General features: G+C 41.6%; 5 protein-coding genes across 6 annotated transcripts in view; 3 read left to right on the forward strand and 2 right to left on the reverse strand.

Moving 5' to 3' along the window:
- Nucleotides 1-18008, forward strand: part of LOC126563202 (28S ribosomal protein S17, mitochondrial) — a 130404-nt gene that overhangs the window by 109320 nt on the left and 3076 nt on the right. The gene's annotated exons all lie outside the window — the stretch shown is intronic.
- LOC126561246 (inositol 1,4,5-trisphosphate receptor) overlaps nt 1-18008 on the forward strand; it is a 437037-nt gene that overhangs the window by 38335 nt on the left and 380694 nt on the right. The gene's annotated exons all lie outside the window — the stretch shown is intronic.
- Nucleotides 7523-8481, reverse strand: LOC126562677 (mitochondrial thiamine pyrophosphate carrier-like). Its single transcript, XM_050219239.1, has one exon. The coding sequence runs from the start codon at nt 8458-8460 to the stop codon at nt 7537-7539; it is 924 nt and encodes a 307-aa protein (XP_050075196.1). The 5' UTR covers nt 8461-8481; the 3' UTR covers nt 7523-7536.
- LOC126561555 (uncharacterized) lies at nt 10457-14142 on the reverse strand. Its single transcript, XM_050217774.1, has 6 exons — nt 14039-14142; nt 12867-13945; nt 12217-12420; nt 11372-12128; nt 11137-11297; nt 10457-11051 (listed from the first exon to the last, which is right to left on the reverse strand). The coding sequence occupies exons 1-6, from the start codon at nt 14090-14092 to the stop codon at nt 10457-10459; spliced, it is 2850 nt and encodes a 949-aa protein (XP_050073731.1). The 5' UTR covers nt 14093-14142.
- Nucleotides 15203-16165, forward strand: LOC126562742 (SAGA-associated factor 29). Its single transcript, XM_050219319.1, has 2 exons — nt 15203-15249; nt 15325-16165. The coding sequence occupies exons 1-2, from the start codon at nt 15211-15213 to the stop codon at nt 16150-16152; spliced, it is 867 nt and encodes a 288-aa protein (XP_050075276.1). The 5' UTR covers nt 15203-15210; the 3' UTR covers nt 16153-16165.

The following is an 18008-nucleotide window of genomic DNA, read 5'->3' on the forward strand; positions in this document are numbered from 1 at the left end:
TTTTAAATTGCTCTTTGACAAACAAAGAACATTTTTTTTTAATATCTGCTTAGCATTTTAATCAGCAAAGGGTGTATTTTTGAATTGCAAATCATGCTTTATTATTTGCCTCTAGAAGACATGCACTCGCAGTCAAGATTAAGCAAAATAGTAGAACAAAAGATGATAATAATTATATTCGACGGTTTATAATTTTAGAGAGATAAGGAGGAGGGAGTGGAGATTGTTTTGATTTTTGTGCATTAACAAATAACTGTTATAGAGTTCCGATCGAATCATAATCAAGTTAAAATGATGAATTTTTATGCAAAAACTAAAGGCAACATAGTTGCGCACCATCCCTAGTACATACCATAATAGATTCCTTAAATGCTAAAAAAATGTGATGAGAAAAAATTACAAAAATCCTAAAAATGTATTCAAAAGAACGTTCGAACATTCTGCATATAGTAAGAATTAATTCTAAATAATAATTATTAGTTTCCTGTCCCAAAACGGTGTTACCTTTCACTGCAAATAGTTTGTTTGTGTGTTAGGGGAAATTGTTATCGCCGATACATTAATCGCCGGGCAATGGTTCCCAAACAGGCAATCCTGAGTTTACTGCTCGCTTTGTTTGATTGTATTACTTTGTTTGCTCTGCTAGTTAGTAAGAGAAGAAAAACAAACAACAAACACACATCTAATTCGAAGTTAGCAAGTTTTAAAATCATGTTCATTACTTTTCACACATTTTCTCATTGTTTTATAATTTTCTTTTCCTTTCGGCTTTTTTTTTATGTTGTGCGACTGGTAGTACTTTTTCTATACAGAAAATTATCAAAAGCAGAGCTAAAAGCCCATTTTGAACAGCATCTTAATATTTAATAGAACATTAAATACGTCGGTTCTTTTATAAGAAACAGATATAAAAATAACACACTCTTTCATAGTTTTATAATTGTGATATTAAAAAAAAAAACCAAAGGTTTATTACGCCTTCAAGCGCGTGCAAAAAGACAGAATAATGCGTGTAGGAAACAAAACATAAAAACAAAAGTTATTGAGATTTATGAGATGCGCCATTCCTTCGAAAGGAATATACATATAATGTAAAACCTGACCATTGTTACAAGATCTTCCAGCTACAGCATGTCGTTGAAGCACAGAGTTGTCGTTGCGTTTGTGGTTTATGGTGTAGTTTGTAAACAGTTTTTATTTAAATTTTGCAGTTCGATACGGTGAATAGATTAGCAGTATTTTGTCGAATGAGCATTCGCTTAATATAGCATACAAATATATTTGTTCCTTACACTATGTTACACATAAAACGGACTCGCTTTCGCTGCTCGTTTTCAGTAACACAATAACAGACATACAATCCAATTCCCTTATTTTCCCTTTGATTGATGCGTTTAAATGAATGCGTTTTTGTAACGATAGTCCATGTGAGCAGAAATGAGATTGAAACAAAATATCATCAAAACTTTTTGCTGCGACGGAAAAAATAGTAAATAGGAATCCACAATAAAACCACAACAATCAAGTGACGTCGGGAAGATCGAATTTCGTTTTAGAAAACGTATGTAGGAATGTTTAAAAATACGACACAACAAAATTTAAGAATTTTTCGATAGCCAATAGAGAAAAAACAAAACAAAACAAAAATATCTTTAAAAAAAACATGTACTCGAATGTCTCGGCCGCTCACGGTCTTCTACACTAGGCAATTGGTTGAGAATTCGGCTTTGCATACTGCACAATTGGAACAATAAGTGAACCATCACCATGTTCTTCTTTACTTTCGCACTCTCACTCTGTCCCGAGCCTTAATTTCGCCTAACCCTGATGACGACCCCCCCCCTCCGTTATCAGTGTTTTATGCGTGTTACGTTGGCGTTGGGTATCGGTGAGTGTCACGAGTTTTCTACTACTACACTTTCTTCAAACCCATTCAAAAAATTCGATTTAATTGCCCACAAAAAATATATGCTCCTTTCTCTGCCTTTTCGGTTAAGTTTTCCTCCCATTTTGCTCCAATGTTATTTGTCACTCGTTTTTTCAGATTCGTTTTTTAACCGTATCCACTTTTGGCCCGCCCTCTCTATGAATTTAGCTTCCACATTTGCCCTTTACTGCTTTGGTTTTAGAGCGATATATATTTTTTCTTTTATATCTGAAGCATTTTATTTCTGCGAATAATTTTTGATTGGTTTTCTTTGTGTTTTTTTGTGTGTTGTGATAAGAAAAGATAGATTTTACTGTATTGTTTTTTTTTTATTCAAATGTGCAGGTTCCTTCCGATGTTTTTTTTATCATTTTGGTTAAGTTTATTTTGTTAGCGCTTAGATTTTTATAATTAGCAGATACTATTGAGAAGAAAAAAAGACTGTCTGTGGAAGTGGTGTGAATAAAATACGAACTTTAAAAGTAATTACTTTCATTTACTTAATCATATAAAAAAGAGGAACAAAAAAAATAATGTTCTATAGAACTATCATATACAATAAGCACGTCAAACCCGATAACCGTTATCGAGAAAATAGATAATAGTATAATGCAAGTACTGCAAAACACATTCATAAATATCGTTAAGTAATGATAAAATGAAGTAAACTCCATTAATAACTAATGATGCATTATTATTTCATTATTATTACTTTACGTTGTCATTGTTTATTCTCCTCTTTCGTAGTTACTAGTATATAGTTATAGTTTTGTTAATTTTTGTAGCGTTGCGTTACACACTTAAAACCAAATCCCAAATCGGTTTATGATATCCTATAGCTAAAACAAAAAATTGTTGGTAGTAGTGCGTATTTGAATGAATCTTTTAGTTGGGTCAATGAATTTGAATCTCTATTCCAAAGATTCATGAATTTTTAAAGATTTTTGAAGCTTTAAAGCTTCGTAAATCTCGAGAAATTTATCAATCTTTAAAGATTCACAGATCATTGAAGAATCACGATTCATATTACAGCTTCAAGAATCTTTTGGATCGGACGGATCTTGATTTGAATGACTCTTCAATAACGATTCATATGAATGATCATTCCTAAAAGTCTCATCAAGCACAACACTGGTTGTTACGTTTGCATGTTTGTTCTGTTGTTTCTTTTCTACTCTTTCTAATTTGCCTTTTTATACTCTTGCAACGCTACTTTTTGTTTTGTTTAATTACCTTTACCGATTAGACTTGTTTGCTACAAATCTGCATACAATGAATGAATCGAAAAGCATCCAACTAATCGAAATTTTTTCATCGCTTTGTTTCTTTTTCTTCTTTCTTCCTTTTCCCTTACACAGATAAATCCAACAGTGTGGCACATCTGGTAGAAAATGAAGCGCCTCTTTCAACGACCGGAAACGTGTCCATGCTGTCTGGCGTTCCTGGTGCCGGGGGTATCGTCGGCCAAGAAGATACAACGATCACAACCGTCCTGTTTGACGATGACGGCATGGAGCTAGAAACCAGGGCCATCATGGGAGGCGTTGCAACACCGGACGATTCCAGCAACAAATTGACAGGCAGCTACACGAACCTGTTTCGTGAATCGATAGGGAACGGTTCGAATGGTGTGCCGGGTGGTCCGCAGGGCAAGCATAACTACCATCACTCGAGCATGATGATGAGCGAGTGCGATAAAATACAAAGTGCAGACGAAATTATCAACGTGAGCGAACTGATGATGGTGTGCAGTGTGAGTGGACACGAGAATGTGTACAGCAATGTGCCACCGGCACAAATTTCTCCGACCGGATCGGCCGTCGGTCTACTGTCGCCCAAGCGGGCCAGTGTAGGGAGTAGTAATGTGTCGGGGGTGGACGTTTCCGAGCGGAACGGGATCGGTTCGGTTGGTTATCAGCATGTATACTCGAACGTTAGCGGCACTGGGAGTGGTCCGGCCGTAGCAGAACTGTCCACCATACCCTCGGGGAGTGGAACAGCAATGCAGCAGCTGCCACAACAACAACAACAGCAGCAACAGCATCATTCTCATCATCATAATCCACCTCATTATCATCATCATCATCAGCTAGCATTAGATGATCCTGCGCAATTGCTCAGCTCTTCGTTTATCAGCAACGATCTCGATCTGGACGATCCGGTGCTGTCCAGCTCCTTTGCCACGGCGAAAAGCACGAGCACAATGACGAAAATGCAACCATCCTCAGTAAACCATGGTGGTGGCGGAGTTGCTACAGCAGCAGCAGTACCACCGCAACCACAGCATCTAAAGCAACCGCAAGCAATGATTACTACGATTGAGATGAAAAACGTCATCAAAACGCTTGATCCGAATGTAATCATTCAGCAAACCTCGAATGGTGCGGCAATACCACCACCGTCAAGCGGTGTGGCACCATCGGTAGCATCAGTTTCCCTGCCGACGACTAATTCGATCGCTAGCAATGGAGGAGGACCCTCCTCGACTCACAACAACAGCAGCAATGGCGAATCACCGATGTTTATTTCGCCGAGTGCCAGTCGGATGCGATTGCTGCAGGAATCGACGATGATCGATACGGCGCTCGATCTAGACAGCTTGGACGGTTCGATCGGCAACCATTCGCAGTCATGCCTGGTGAAGACTGCCATCGTGTAGTGTAGAAGAGATGATACACATGAGTCAAACCGTTCCAAAGACATACATTCCGATGTGCTTAGACACAGCAGGCACCGGCACTAGAACAAACGTGTTTGTGTGTGAGATCTAGAAGTTAAGGAAGGACCTGTAACTGTGACGCTGGATAGCTATAAAATCGGAAGCAAAATAGCGATAGAGAGACTGTGCGTGTGTGTGTAAATACCATAGCAGGACAAGCAAAAAGTTAGTCAGTGTAGCAAGTTGGACCGTTGGACAACTTTTAGGGAAACGAAAAAGAAAAAAAACCCACTTCCTGTACGTTTCCTGCGCCAATGATCTTGTGCATATAATAGCTTTCCCCCCCATTTGGTACCGAACGGGGCCAATTGAACGTAAAATCAACCAGCAGCAAACACAATATGATAGAAGAATTTTAAATGATAGATCTATGCACGCAAAACAAAAGTGCATAAGTGTAAACACACATTGTTCCCTCAAGAATCCTTTCTGCGCCTACTTTGCTATATTACTATTATTGCTTTGTCTTTTGTGTTTTTAGCGTCCCTTTTTCTCGTTCGCGAGAAAACAACTTCACTGGTTCTTACCTGTGTGCCCTTTTTGTCGAATACATATGGATGGGGGATGGCATAATAAAAGGTGATCAATGAGAACACGACCCACACCCCCTGATTGGGTGTGAATTCAACCGATTGCCCGAGTGATAGAAAACAACGACGATTCGATTCATTCAATTCGAATGGTAACGACACTAATACATATACGCGGGATTGTATATATTTTTGTCTTGTTATTAGTGGATACGATATATAGCATACGAAAGCGAAAGCGAAACTGCGACAAGGATCAACAGGGAAATGCAACAGTGAAGAACTAAAATACTACATTGTTGAAAACATAGCAAAAACATACCAATTGTTGTTTGTTACAGTGGAAACGAGTGAGAGAGACAGAGAAAACATTGCAAATTGAAAGTGTGTGTGTGTGCGTGAGTGTTGTGTTCAATGATTAAGTTTATCTGTTTGATCATAAAAAAACCATAATAAACAATTGTACAGAATGAAAAACAAAAACTTGTTGTATTGAATATATTTATATATTTTTATTATCTTTCCGCATCTCCGCCTTTTCTTTTGTTTTTCCTTCACAATTTTACGCGTACGCACGCAGTTCCAGTCCAACGTTTGTACCACTAGTGTATCCTTTTTTGCCGTTGACGGCCGAGCGCATGTGATTAATTGATAAGAGTCAACGCAGGAATGGTTCTGCAATATCCGACCCCACTAGCAAGCAAACCAATTGACCAATTGTTTTCCCGTGAACAGGGTTCGGAAAACATTCGATTATTTACTGTACTAATTTCAACCTTTATTGTCGTTCGGATCGATCGTTTCTTTTTTCTCTCTACTTCCACGTCTCTGTGCGTATTGTAAGTCTCTGTTGTGCCACGAATATTTGATAAACATATACATATACATTTTTCATATCATTTTCCCTTTTCATCATCACTCTCTTGTAGTCCTGTGTGCTTTTATACAATATTCGCATTTGTCCTATCTCTCTCTCTCTCTCTCTCTCTCTCTCTCTCTCTCTCTCTCTCTCGCTGGAAGCGTTAAAGCTAAAAAATCGTGTTACATACTTAACTAATATCTCGTATTTCTCATTTTAGCGATCTTACTAGGCGCGCGCGCACAGAAAGCGCTACATACATAATTTTATCCTTGTCCGTGTCTACCGTGTCCTGTTGTGTACAGTGTTAGGGGTTGTTCTAAATAGTTTGCGATTAACGTGCATTATGTGCCTACAATTGAAGATGCGTGGGTTTAGAATCCTTTTTTTTATGAAGCGCTATAGGGTGTCTTGCCAGATGGGTACCATCAATCGAAGAAAACGCAACATGTGCCACAATTTTACAAAAGAAGAAACACTGCTGAAAAGATGGACATCTTATGATCCTTTCTTATGATGGGGTAAATATCTTTAATCGTAACTTAATCGTTTTCCTGAGTTCATTTCTTTTTGTGTTCGCTGAATACAACGCGTAATTGTCACAACAATTTTTACTGCTGTAACAACTACGATATGACGTTAGGAACTTAAACAATCTCGACCATTTAAAGCAAAACAAAAAAAAAACATAATAAGTACATTATGGTATTGTTGCGTCCATTGGCGGTCCAGTCAGCCTTGCCGTCATCTATTCTAGGGTTAGAGTAAAGGTTGAAGTCACTGCTCAGCCGTACGATTTTTGGTCGTACAATCTTAAATGGGATTTGACTGGTTAGGGTCGTGCAACCAAAGTTGACGTTCTATTCATCTATTGAATCCCATACAAAATTTGAAATAATCATGCGACCAAAAATACGTCCGACTGAGCAGTGACTCCAGGCTAATCGGAGGAGTTACAACTTGCTCTATAGTGAGAGTGCTGTGTCTACCTTTTTAATTCCCTAAACTAAACTATATTCGTGATGAAGCAGTATTTGCAATATTCGACACAGCGCAGCAAAGCATTAGCAGCTTTCATTCTAGTAGTTGTTTTCTCCCTTGGTTTGTTTTTTTTCGTTAACACAGGAACTTTTTTTTTCTTTTCGCAATACACGATCCAAGCAATCCATGCTGCTGCTTACAGGCGTACTGGGATAAATTCAGTTCAGCGAATGCGTTAATGCGTTTAAAATCGTTGCCCGTCAAGTGTGATATGGAACGCTACTTCCCCTCTCCACTAGAGCTTTTTTACTTTCTGCTTTCCCTATCGACCCGTGTATTGATACTAAAATCCTGCCTGAAGAGCACCTGGTGTCTGGAAGACAAGCGTATGATGATGGTGGTTTTTCTTCTAAGTTAAACACTTTTCCTCGTCGTCCTTGACGCTGCTCTGGGACCGAGACATTCGGGGACGCGTGTGGATATAGATGGCTCCTCCACTTTCGGCCATCTACCACCACTATCAGTGATTCAGTATGAGCACCATTTCGTCATAGATCGCAAAGTAAAACGCGGACATAAAGCACGCCTTCAGCAGTGCCGGATACAGCCCCTTGTACAGCCCGATCATGCCCTCCTGCTTGGCGATGTTGTACAGACAGTTGAACATGTTATCACACACAAAATGGCGCCCGTACGTTTGGCGGCTTTTCGCGAAACCCTGTATCTGCAACCGCTTTTTCGCGAGATCCAGCGGATACACAAGCAGCTTCGTGCACAGCCCTGCCAGTCCACCGCAGATAAACAGCTCGATCGCCGGTAACGTCTCATTCGCGCTGATATTGAAATACTGCCGGAACATGCTGCCAAAGATGTTGTAAAACATAAACTGTCCACCGGTGAGTGGTGCGATCTGCAGTACGCTTGGCCCTAACCCTCGGTACAGTCCACGCACACCTTCGTGCGTGTAGATCAGCTTTAGCCCCTGAACCGAACTTCGATATCCTCTGCCGGGATCTTGCGAGATGAGTCGCGTGCGGACTACATCCAGCGGCAACGTGATGACAGTCGCGAACGTACCACTCAACGCACCACACACAAAGTTTCGTCCACTTTGATGCCGCTCGAACGTGTCTACGGTTCGCAGCAGATGGTTAAACCTTTCGTAGGATGAAAACTGTGCCACACCGTAAATTATCGACAGTACCTGGGCCGGATTGTGTCCCTTCCAGAAGGCACGCAACCCTTCTTCGCGATACACCAAACGGGTCGATTGAGCAATGGTCCGGTACTTTGAGGTGACGTGCTGCTCGCTGAGTGGTTCCACCTGCAGCTGGAAGCGGATCTTAAGCACATCCAACGGTTGGCAGATGAAGCGTGTGATGCACCCAGCAAAGCCACCTGCGATGCCCGAATTCGAAGACGTTTCGTTTTTTTCACGATCCATTACTTCCGTGTCTTGTGCGTTGCTACGGACAACGGACGTAACGGACAACAAATCAAGGACACACCAGACACGCACACACACACACACTCGATCAACAATACTTAAACGCAAACTAACCACATTTCAAAATAATGGTTCACTTTTTTATGAAGATTTCAAGGCTAAAGTTGGGAGAACGCACATTCCTTAACTCCTTGGAGTGGCAGTTCATACAATAACAAAAAAAAAACTTCCACACACAAAAAGTACACTATCCTCAAAATACGGATCAAGTCAGCATACGACGTATCCGAAATACCAAAACCGATTTTTTGGAGCACACCACTGAATCAATTTTCACACCGTGCACTTTCTGTTACCCGAAAAAAAAACGGGACTGTTATATCATCATCGTCACCACTAACGACGACTTTTTCACGTACGTCGTCTTAGTAGTCTGTGCAGGAGTCGCTGTAGTTCGTTTACGAGGTTAGAATTTAGATACTGCTGCTGCTGCTGGCACCATCAGTGGCCTCCCTTGTTAGTCCATCCTCACCCCACCAACTGCTGCTGCACAACTTACTCTCGTCGGGACGTTGAAACAGCGGAAACAGCAGCGACAGCACTGCCGAAACTTCCATTACACTGTCGAATTTACCGCGTCCGCTTCATGTGGCTTGTTTTGCTTCGCTTCAAATGGGGATGAGCTGTGAGAGCGGGTGGTATTTGTCACCTTCAACCCTTATCATCGGCTCACGTAAGTTTCAAGGTGCGATCGTTGCTCGTAATCCGCTTCACTATGCTCTTCACCGATTGTGAGTGGTAGGTCTTGCCCTTCAGACTACAATGTCGCGTGTATTGTGCACCGCGTTACACTATCACTGCAGCTTATTAGGTATTTGGTGTACGGAAGAAGATGGCCTTCACAATGATGCGTCTCTAGTATACGACATGGAGGAAGCTGTGTGCATCTCGTTAACCTAAAACGAATGAATAACAACGATTTTAGGTTAAACCTCCCTGGTCAAATCGTAGTGATCGTGATTATTGAAATTTAACCTCAGCACAAACACTGACGCCGCACGAAGCCCCGTATACGTTTCGTCGACTACTAATCTAGACAGCTTTATTTTTGGTGGATTTGACGCGTTTGCTGGTACGAGCAGAACAACAAAAACACAACACAATTTCACCATGTGCGTCGCTAATAATAGCACCGCGCGAGAGTCTATTTTCACACAACGTTCCAATCAACACAACAGCAGCACGGTATGACATAAGAGCGTCGTCGTAGCCGGTTTTGCTCTCACAGAGTGAAACCCCATGTAAACAAACAATCTGGCCAGCAGCGAGAAAAAAGGCTTCACCCCACCACCCACACAAGGGCGTACGTGTTTACGTAAACGCACGTTTACCAGCGACACGCATCCCTTCCCAGTGCTGGTCTGCAGCTTACCTTCGATTCCGATATATGGTACGGTTTCTTCGTTGAACACAGCAATTGTACAAAAAACAACGCAAGGTCGTGGTCAATTTTAATGCATCGAGTGAAGGGAAACACGTCCACCACCCATCTTCGGTGTCGGCTATTACCCGTGCGTGTGTTTGTGTGTTCCGGGGTTACAGGAAGCTGCGATACTGCGCATGAAGTATTGGTTCGTTTGTTTACGCGCCGTGGGCTGCTTTGACAGCACACGAAACAGCTGACGTATACGCTGCACTGTGTGTGATTTCATTGGACCGCAAGTGTGACATTAAACGAGAGGTTTAAAATTTAAAATTTATTGTTAATAAAACTTTTACTACTACACCACAATACACCGTACACAATTCTTTCTTATAAATACAATCTTATGGTAGCACGTCGCTCATAAATTACTTCTTGTTATGGTGTTTCAAATGCTAAACTCATTACAGAGACAAAACACTCAATCAAATGGTCGAATCAAAACCTTCCAGTTTGTAATCGGTTTGGGTCAAGCAAAAGGACATCGTCGTGCTTTTTCCAATAATGATGCTATTCGAATGAAATTTGTCGTTTCGCTTTCATGATACTGGAGTTAAGCGAACCACCGACCAGCAGTTTGTTGGTATTCACGTTACTTCCTATGAGGGACAAATTCTTTTCCATCCGGAACGGACTTACATTTTTCTGATCCTTGCCGGAGAAGAGCAATTGCTTTTTTGTGGAGCGTTGCCGCAGCTCACTGTCGACGTTTTCGCGTAATGCAGTATTGGTAGCGACAGTGCTCAGTCCTACCGTATTAACACTACCGGTCGATGATGCCGTCTTTAGGTGAGATCCTCCCCGCACAAAACTGTTCGTTTGCGACAGCTGTGACAAACCACCGAAGGAGCTACCCTGCGAAAGCATAGAACTTTGGCTTAGGAAACTCTGGCTGGCGCTTAACGAGCAGTCGAACGGAGAAGATCCGTCGAAGGAGGTAATGCTGGCAGTTCGCTTCAGCTGCCGTAATTCGTATTCCTCGGGCGCGATGTAGCCCTGCAGTTTGGGCATGTTTCGTGCGTTCATGATTCGGGTCTTCTCGCGGAAATAAATATCGTCAACGCTTTTACCCTGAATCACCTCGTACACGTGCTTGTTTGCCAACCTGTCGTAGGGTAATAAAAAAGGTATTTGGTTTGTTAGTAAGTGGAACACAATGTCAACCATGTAGTAGAGCGGCACCAACTTACTTTAGAAGCTTTTCACTTGTGCTACTGGTGGTTTGATCGTTAAATTCTAAAAACAGCCTTTTCACTACTCTCACCAGGTTGGAGGCATGCTGCTTGAACAGTTCGTGCTTTGCAGTTATTTGCTTGCTTTGCAGTGCCTGCGAAACTGCCCATAATAATTTCTGCAAAGATATTCAAAATAAAATTATGTAGGCCAGCCACAAACAAAGGCACAAAAAGGAATACTCTCCCATACCTTTTTGTGATTTTCCGTCAGCATTACTAATGGCCGTGGACCATCTGCGGAAGAAATTTCTGAATTCGCACGAATCAATGTTTTTCCTCCAATTCCTGGCGCACTGATGACGTCCGACGTTGCCGCAGAAGGCAGGCCCGTGCTTTGCAAACCAACACAAAAACTTTTGCTGCGTGCAAATTTTAAAGAGCGTGGCGTTAAATCTTCCTCCGTTAGACCAGAACATTCTGTGCGTCGTATTTTCTCCGTCCGCTCTCCGAGCGCATTTCCCGCACCGTCGTCATTGTCGATGATTGAAGAGCGTCGCCGTTTGTTGGACATGGCGGCGGTCGGGATTGCATTGGTGGTCGTACTGGTCGTACCAATGGAAATAGATGCAATGGACTCGGCGCCACTACTCTCGGCTGTGCCGCGTGTTTGCGAAAATAGTGATCGTTTTGATTTCAAAATTCTAGCCTCGGAAAATATCGAACGTTCCGTTTGCTTGCTATTACTACCGAGCGAGAAGCGAAGATCGTAACGAGCCGGTGACAATAATTTGTCACTGTTCTGTGGACTCAGAAATAGGGCGCGTTTCGAGGATTCGCGAGTTGCGGGTACGTGCACCTGTGTGCACGATTTACCACCGGCACTAGCACGCAACAATGATAGCTTTTTCGATGATGAACCTGGCGTACGACGGCGCGGTGACTTTTTTTCACCCGGCGTTCGTCTTTTGGGTGTTTTAATTTTATTTTTCCTACGGTTGTCCGATTTTCTATAAAAAAAACATGGAAAAAACATGAACAATTGTTAAGAATAACACCACTTGACCGAGTAAGGATTCCGACTTTCAAACATCTTACTTCGGATCTAGTAGCACTTGTCTATTATTGCACGCTCGGTGTGGATTTAGTCTCCTCAGCACACCCGCATCGATGGGACCCTTGCCAGCGCTTACGATATTGCCACTCTTGCTGCCACTGGTGTTAAGTAAGCTTTCGGATGAAAATGTGGCCCGTCGTCTGGCTAGGTGGCTCAGTCGTCTACCCGGAGATTGATTTAACATTCTGAAGAATAACATATGTGGTAAGTAGAGATGGAAAGACAATACGGTACTGGACCGTCATATTCAATTGTAAATAAGTAGAGATGGAAAAAAAGCAAAAAGGCGGAACTGGTTCCGGATGATTCCACAAAACAGCGGAACCAGTTCGGAACAGGTAGGGGCAACCAATCCTTCCGGAACCTTTGGAACCGTTCTGAATCGTTGGAACCATTGAGAACCGTGCAAAAATTGCTCTATTAAAGATAGAAAAAATATAGAAAAAAGTTCCTAGCGGTTTTTGCTTCCGGTCGTTTCCAACGATTCCGAAGATTCCGGACGGTTGTATTCAATTTCCTTCGGAATAGGCACTGGAATCGCACGTGCTGGGACCGGATCGGAACCTTGGGTACGTTCCAGATAACACCCTTCACGAGGGTTTTAAGAATCCTGGCCCAAAATAATACTTACTTTAATCGTTGGTTTCGCTTTTTGGCGCTCGATTGTAGAATAGTCATATTGAAGGAGCAACTCGTTTCTGCGCTGATGTACCGTTCAATGTACTTTAAGCCTAAAAGTTCAAAAGTCTCCGACATTCTTGATCGGTTGTAATGCAGTCCGTGAGCCCGATGTTTCGTTAGTTCCGGCCATTTCATGTTGGTAAGTTCGTCTGTTGAGTGTGTTGGCTTCAAGAGACACTCTTGTTGCTGATGCTGCTGTGGTTGTTGTTCCTTTTCAGCTTCACCTTCAGTAACCTGCTCAGCTGTGTTTTTCTGGAAACCATGCGTAGTTAGCCATGACTTCACGTTGCTGCGATATATCGTCAGCATGGTACCAACGTCAATATCGGAGTAGGTTAGTGCTGGCGGTGGTGGTATACCGGATAGGGACATTTTCATTCGTTTTAGCAACATATGGTCAGTCTGATCTACGCTGTTCTCGGCTTCACATTCTAATTCTTTCGTTCCGGTTCCACTGACGCGTTGGTATGATCGATGCATACTATGATCTTGATTTTCCTTCTCCTGTTCAGTCTCATCATCGTCCGCAAACAAATCGGGTGACTTTTCATTGTTGTAGTAATTTAAAGTGTTGCACTCTTTCGTCAGCAGTTCAAATGATTCGTTAAACTTTTTCTCCCGGTTTAGCAAATCATTTTTGTTGCTCACATCGGTTGCAACTTCCGGAACCGTCGCTTTAACCGCAGTCAAACCATCGATTGTGTTAATCGATGGACGTCGTGGTGTCACAATTTGACTTCCACTAGCCAATGTTCTTATTTTACCATTAAACGAAAGGTCAGCATTGTGGTCCGCCTCGCGGCACCCTTTCTCGTTTTGTGCTTGATCATCAGTTACACCAAGCATATTGTCAACTGCATTGCAACTGTCGTCGGAAAGCAGCGAACCAGGCAAACGTTTCTTCTGGTTTGATCCCGGTGGTCGATACCGGCCGCAATCGTTCGATTGTTGGTCAATGCTGCATGGATCGTCCCTGTGCATGCTCTCACAGGTTGTTTCTTCGGTATTACTATCGCTACCGCTTATCGGCTGTAGAAAGCGGCAAATTGCGGACAAAGTCGAAATGATAAGCTTGTATCGTGAACGAAGAAGAGTGGCACACCAAGAATGTAGAATACTTACTGTAGAAACATCACCTAAAGAAGCATTATCACTTAGTCTGCACTTTGTGATCATTATTAATACCACTTGCACAAAAAAAAACTAATACGGCAAGAACAAGAACGAGCGCCTTTCCTCACTGAATCTTCAATGAATTCGTCTACCTCATTTAACCCACATTATTTCGGTCTCCTAATTGCTTTCTATCTTAGTGCCGAGCATTCATGCAATCACGACTAATGACTCCATTAACATACAGGATCGCGAAAACTTCGCGTTAAACCACATTGGAGTGCATGCGCGCAATACCGAAAATGTCGCTCTGCCCCGATGCCACTGTAGCGCGCGGTATTGAATTCGTCTGTGTGTATGTGTGTGTATAATGTTCGACGTCACCTCTCCCCCACGGAGAATGCCTACGCCACTCGACAAATACGATAAACTGCACTACATTAAACTAGGAACTGGATGATTCTTTTACGATTGACAAACTCAGCTGGCGGCCGCCGAGCTTCGAACAATTCAGACTATAAATACCATCGCGTAAATTTTAAGCTTGAATTGAATGCTCCTCAACTAAAGCCATCTGCGGCGGCTGCCAAATGTAAATACGCTGTCAAAGCCACAACGATTGTCAAGCCTGGTTGACAGGCAACAACAAGTGTTTTGAAGTCAATGACGAAATCACAATCACAAATTTTGTTACTATATATTTATTTGCGAAAGTTCGATTTTCATTTACCATATTCTAGTATTTTATTTCCCGATTGTAGATTTCCTTGGGTAATTTCTTTGCATTTTACAATCCGTACAACAATGGTAGATGCTAGTAGTGTGTAAATTGGCTTTAAGCAACTGCTGTCATACTTTCGAACAGTTCGCTGTCGAGAGAAGAAGAGTGGTATATCAAAGGCCAAAAGTGAACCCAAAAAACCAAACAAACACTGGGAATCAAGTTTTCTATCTAATCGTATTGATTTCTATTTTAATCCAACCCATGTTGTGCATTTACTAGTAAATGTCCTTCTTCAGCGTTTCAGCTTCTTGTTGCTGTAATTTCCGGATTATAAAAAAAAAAGAAATTGAAGCTATTCCATTGCAACTCAGTATCGACCGAAGCAAGTAACAAAACTACAAAGCAAATCATTTTCCAAGCCGTATCGTCATATTTGGAAGATAAAACAGTTGCAATCATGCCATTAACAGCAGAACAAGCGATGTTGCAAGTACAGGTATGTGCTTCATTCCTTCGAATATTCGCAGCTCAACAGCTGTTCATTTACACCTGGTTTGAAACATATTTGCAGGAGCGGCTGAAGTCTTTGAAAACGCTCGTGTGCGAAATAGAAAACGAACGAAAGCGCAACGAAACGAATATAAACAACGTGATACGCCTGACCAAGATGGCAAGCGAAGACAAAACGCCCGCTCTTAACCATAAGCTTAAGACACTGTACAAAGTAGGCCTGCAGGATGCGCTACAGGAAGAAACATTGATCCGCCAGGCACTGTCCAAAATTCAGGACATACGTAACATACGCAACGAGCGCCGAATACAGGCGCGTAATGCGGGCAACAAGGAAACCATCCGAAGAGGCGCACTGATGAAGATGCTGCAGATTTCGGCCCAAACGTTGCCACTGTTTGTCAGCAAGCCGGGTGAAAAAATACCTCACCTTTGCGGATCGATCCCGGCGGACAGCAGCTACATTGCTAAGCCGGGCGATATGGTCGCTGCGCTGGTAAAGAGTGAGGAAGGCGAAGAGAACTGGATACTGGCCGAGGTGGTACAGTACGTGTCGTCCACCAGCAAGTACGAGGTGGATGATATTGACGAGGAGCAGAAAGATCGTCACGTGCTAAGTCGCCGTCGGATCGTTCCGCTGCCGCTAATGCGTGCCAATCCCGAGACCGATGGCCAGGCTTTGTTCCCCAAGGGTACAACCGTAATGGCACTTTATCCACAAACCACCTGCTTCTATAAGGCGATTATCAACCAGCTACCGCAAACAGCCAACGAAGAGTACGAAGTGCTATTTGAAGATCCGACATATCCGGACGGATACTCACCGCCCCTGTTCGTTGCCCAGCGGTATGTGATTGCGATTAAGCAGAACAAGAAGACAACCTCTTGACAGCCGCAACCGCAGCACGTCTATTCGCAGTCAATGCATGCTCCGGGTGCAACGAATGGGTTAAGCACTGCTTCCGGTTCAAACACCGTATTCGGAAACGTTCCCAACGCGACCGGCGCCAGTTCCGGAGCGGGAAATGCAGCTATTGCCTCTAGCACAACGGTGACTGTAACCGTACATCATGCGAGGCAGCAAGAATCAGTTGCGGAAAACGTGTACGATGAGGAACCATTCTGAACTCATCTTCATACGGTCATACGAATATTATTCATAGTAACACATAACAAAACATAATGAAAATACATGATAGCGATAGGAAACCACTTAATGCACAAGAATTTATGGATTCGTTTTTCTTTCTAATCACACAGACCAACACCGATTTTTTTTTGTGTTCGCATTTATTTCACTTCTTTTTCTTCATCATCTTCAGTTCATTGTGGGCGCCTCTTTTTGTGTAGTTTCATCATGTATATATTGCTCATCTTAGTATCTTTTCTCGGCTTAGCATTTTCCAGCGTTGTGTACATATTATTTTCAATTTTTGTTTTATGACTTTTTTTCCTTCATTTGCGCGCCGTTTTCTTTTTCATTTGCACCCTTTTTTTGTTGGGGATGTATTATGGTTTGTTTTTTTTCAACATCATCGTTTTTTCGCCGATGGCATCTCTTTTTGTTTTTATCTTTTTGAAAAGGACTTGTTTTTTCCTCCAATTTTTTGTTTGTTTTTTTTTCTTCTTTTTCCGGAGTCTGCTCTTTTGTCCTCTTAATATTTTTAGCCATGGTGTGCCATGTGTGTTTGATTTTTTTAGACTTTTTTCCACACCATGCGCCGTAGTAGAGACTGCTTCAAAAAACATTATTTTCTGCGACCGTGGGTGTATTATTGAGAAATATGTGTTTTCATCTTTTGCGCGATTGCCAAGGTAGCAGGCCTTGCAATTTTTTTTTTGACGGCTGCAATAATGTGCAAGCGCTAGTTTCGAGTTGTGATGAGGGCAAATAATGTTTTTTGAAAAATATCATATATATTTTATTATCTGCAAAAATTAGATAAAAAGGGCAATGTTTATCTAAAAATAAGAAAGCAACACTACGGCGGGCAAGGTAGAGAAAATTATGTGAAGGGAACAGGAAGAAATTGTACAAAGGAAAACCCTATGTGTTCTAGAGAAGGACAAAGTGCATACAGGCAAAGTACTAATGTGGGAAATTTACTTTTGCTACTTACTAAATACAGTGACCGCCCAAAAAATAAGAACACCTGCGATTCAGGCAAATCTGAGATTGTGAAGTAAATTTTCAACGAATCGATTTTTTTTTTTTGTAAAATCTAGTTGAACGTTTTTTGGAAGCACGTTCCTTTTATTAAACGAATCATAAAATCGATTATTAGTCGTTTTTTTTTTTCGAATATAATGAAAATGAAAAATTCAAACAGAAAAATAAAATTTTTTTATAGCTAAGGACATTCCTTTTTACATTTTTGAACTCAATTATTGGTTAAGTGTGCTAATAAGAAAGTTATTTTTTTTGGGTTCAAAATTTGTCAACATAACTTATTATAGATTTATCTTTATTATTTGACAATCATTGATAAATTTTTAGACAAATACAAGGTGCTATAGATAGTTCAGGTGCTGATGACCATTCTACTAGAATTTGGTAAAGTTATATGCCTGGTAGAAACATCGAAAGCAGCTTTTTGAAAAGTGGACTTAAAAGTGGTATTGGCAGTCACTGTATATCTACTAATATAGTTACTTTTGGTGCTTGATGTTTTGTAATCCAAGAGATATTAAACTAATTACATAACAAACACAAAATTATAAAACAAATCTGTAAATGCAAAACTC

Source organism: Anopheles maculipalpis, chromosome 3RL, assembly GCF_943734695.1.
Source record: "Anopheles maculipalpis chromosome 3RL, idAnoMacuDA_375_x, whole genome shotgun sequence".
Taxonomy (NCBI): Eukaryota; Metazoa; Arthropoda; class Insecta; order Diptera; family Culicidae; genus Anopheles; species Anopheles maculipalpis.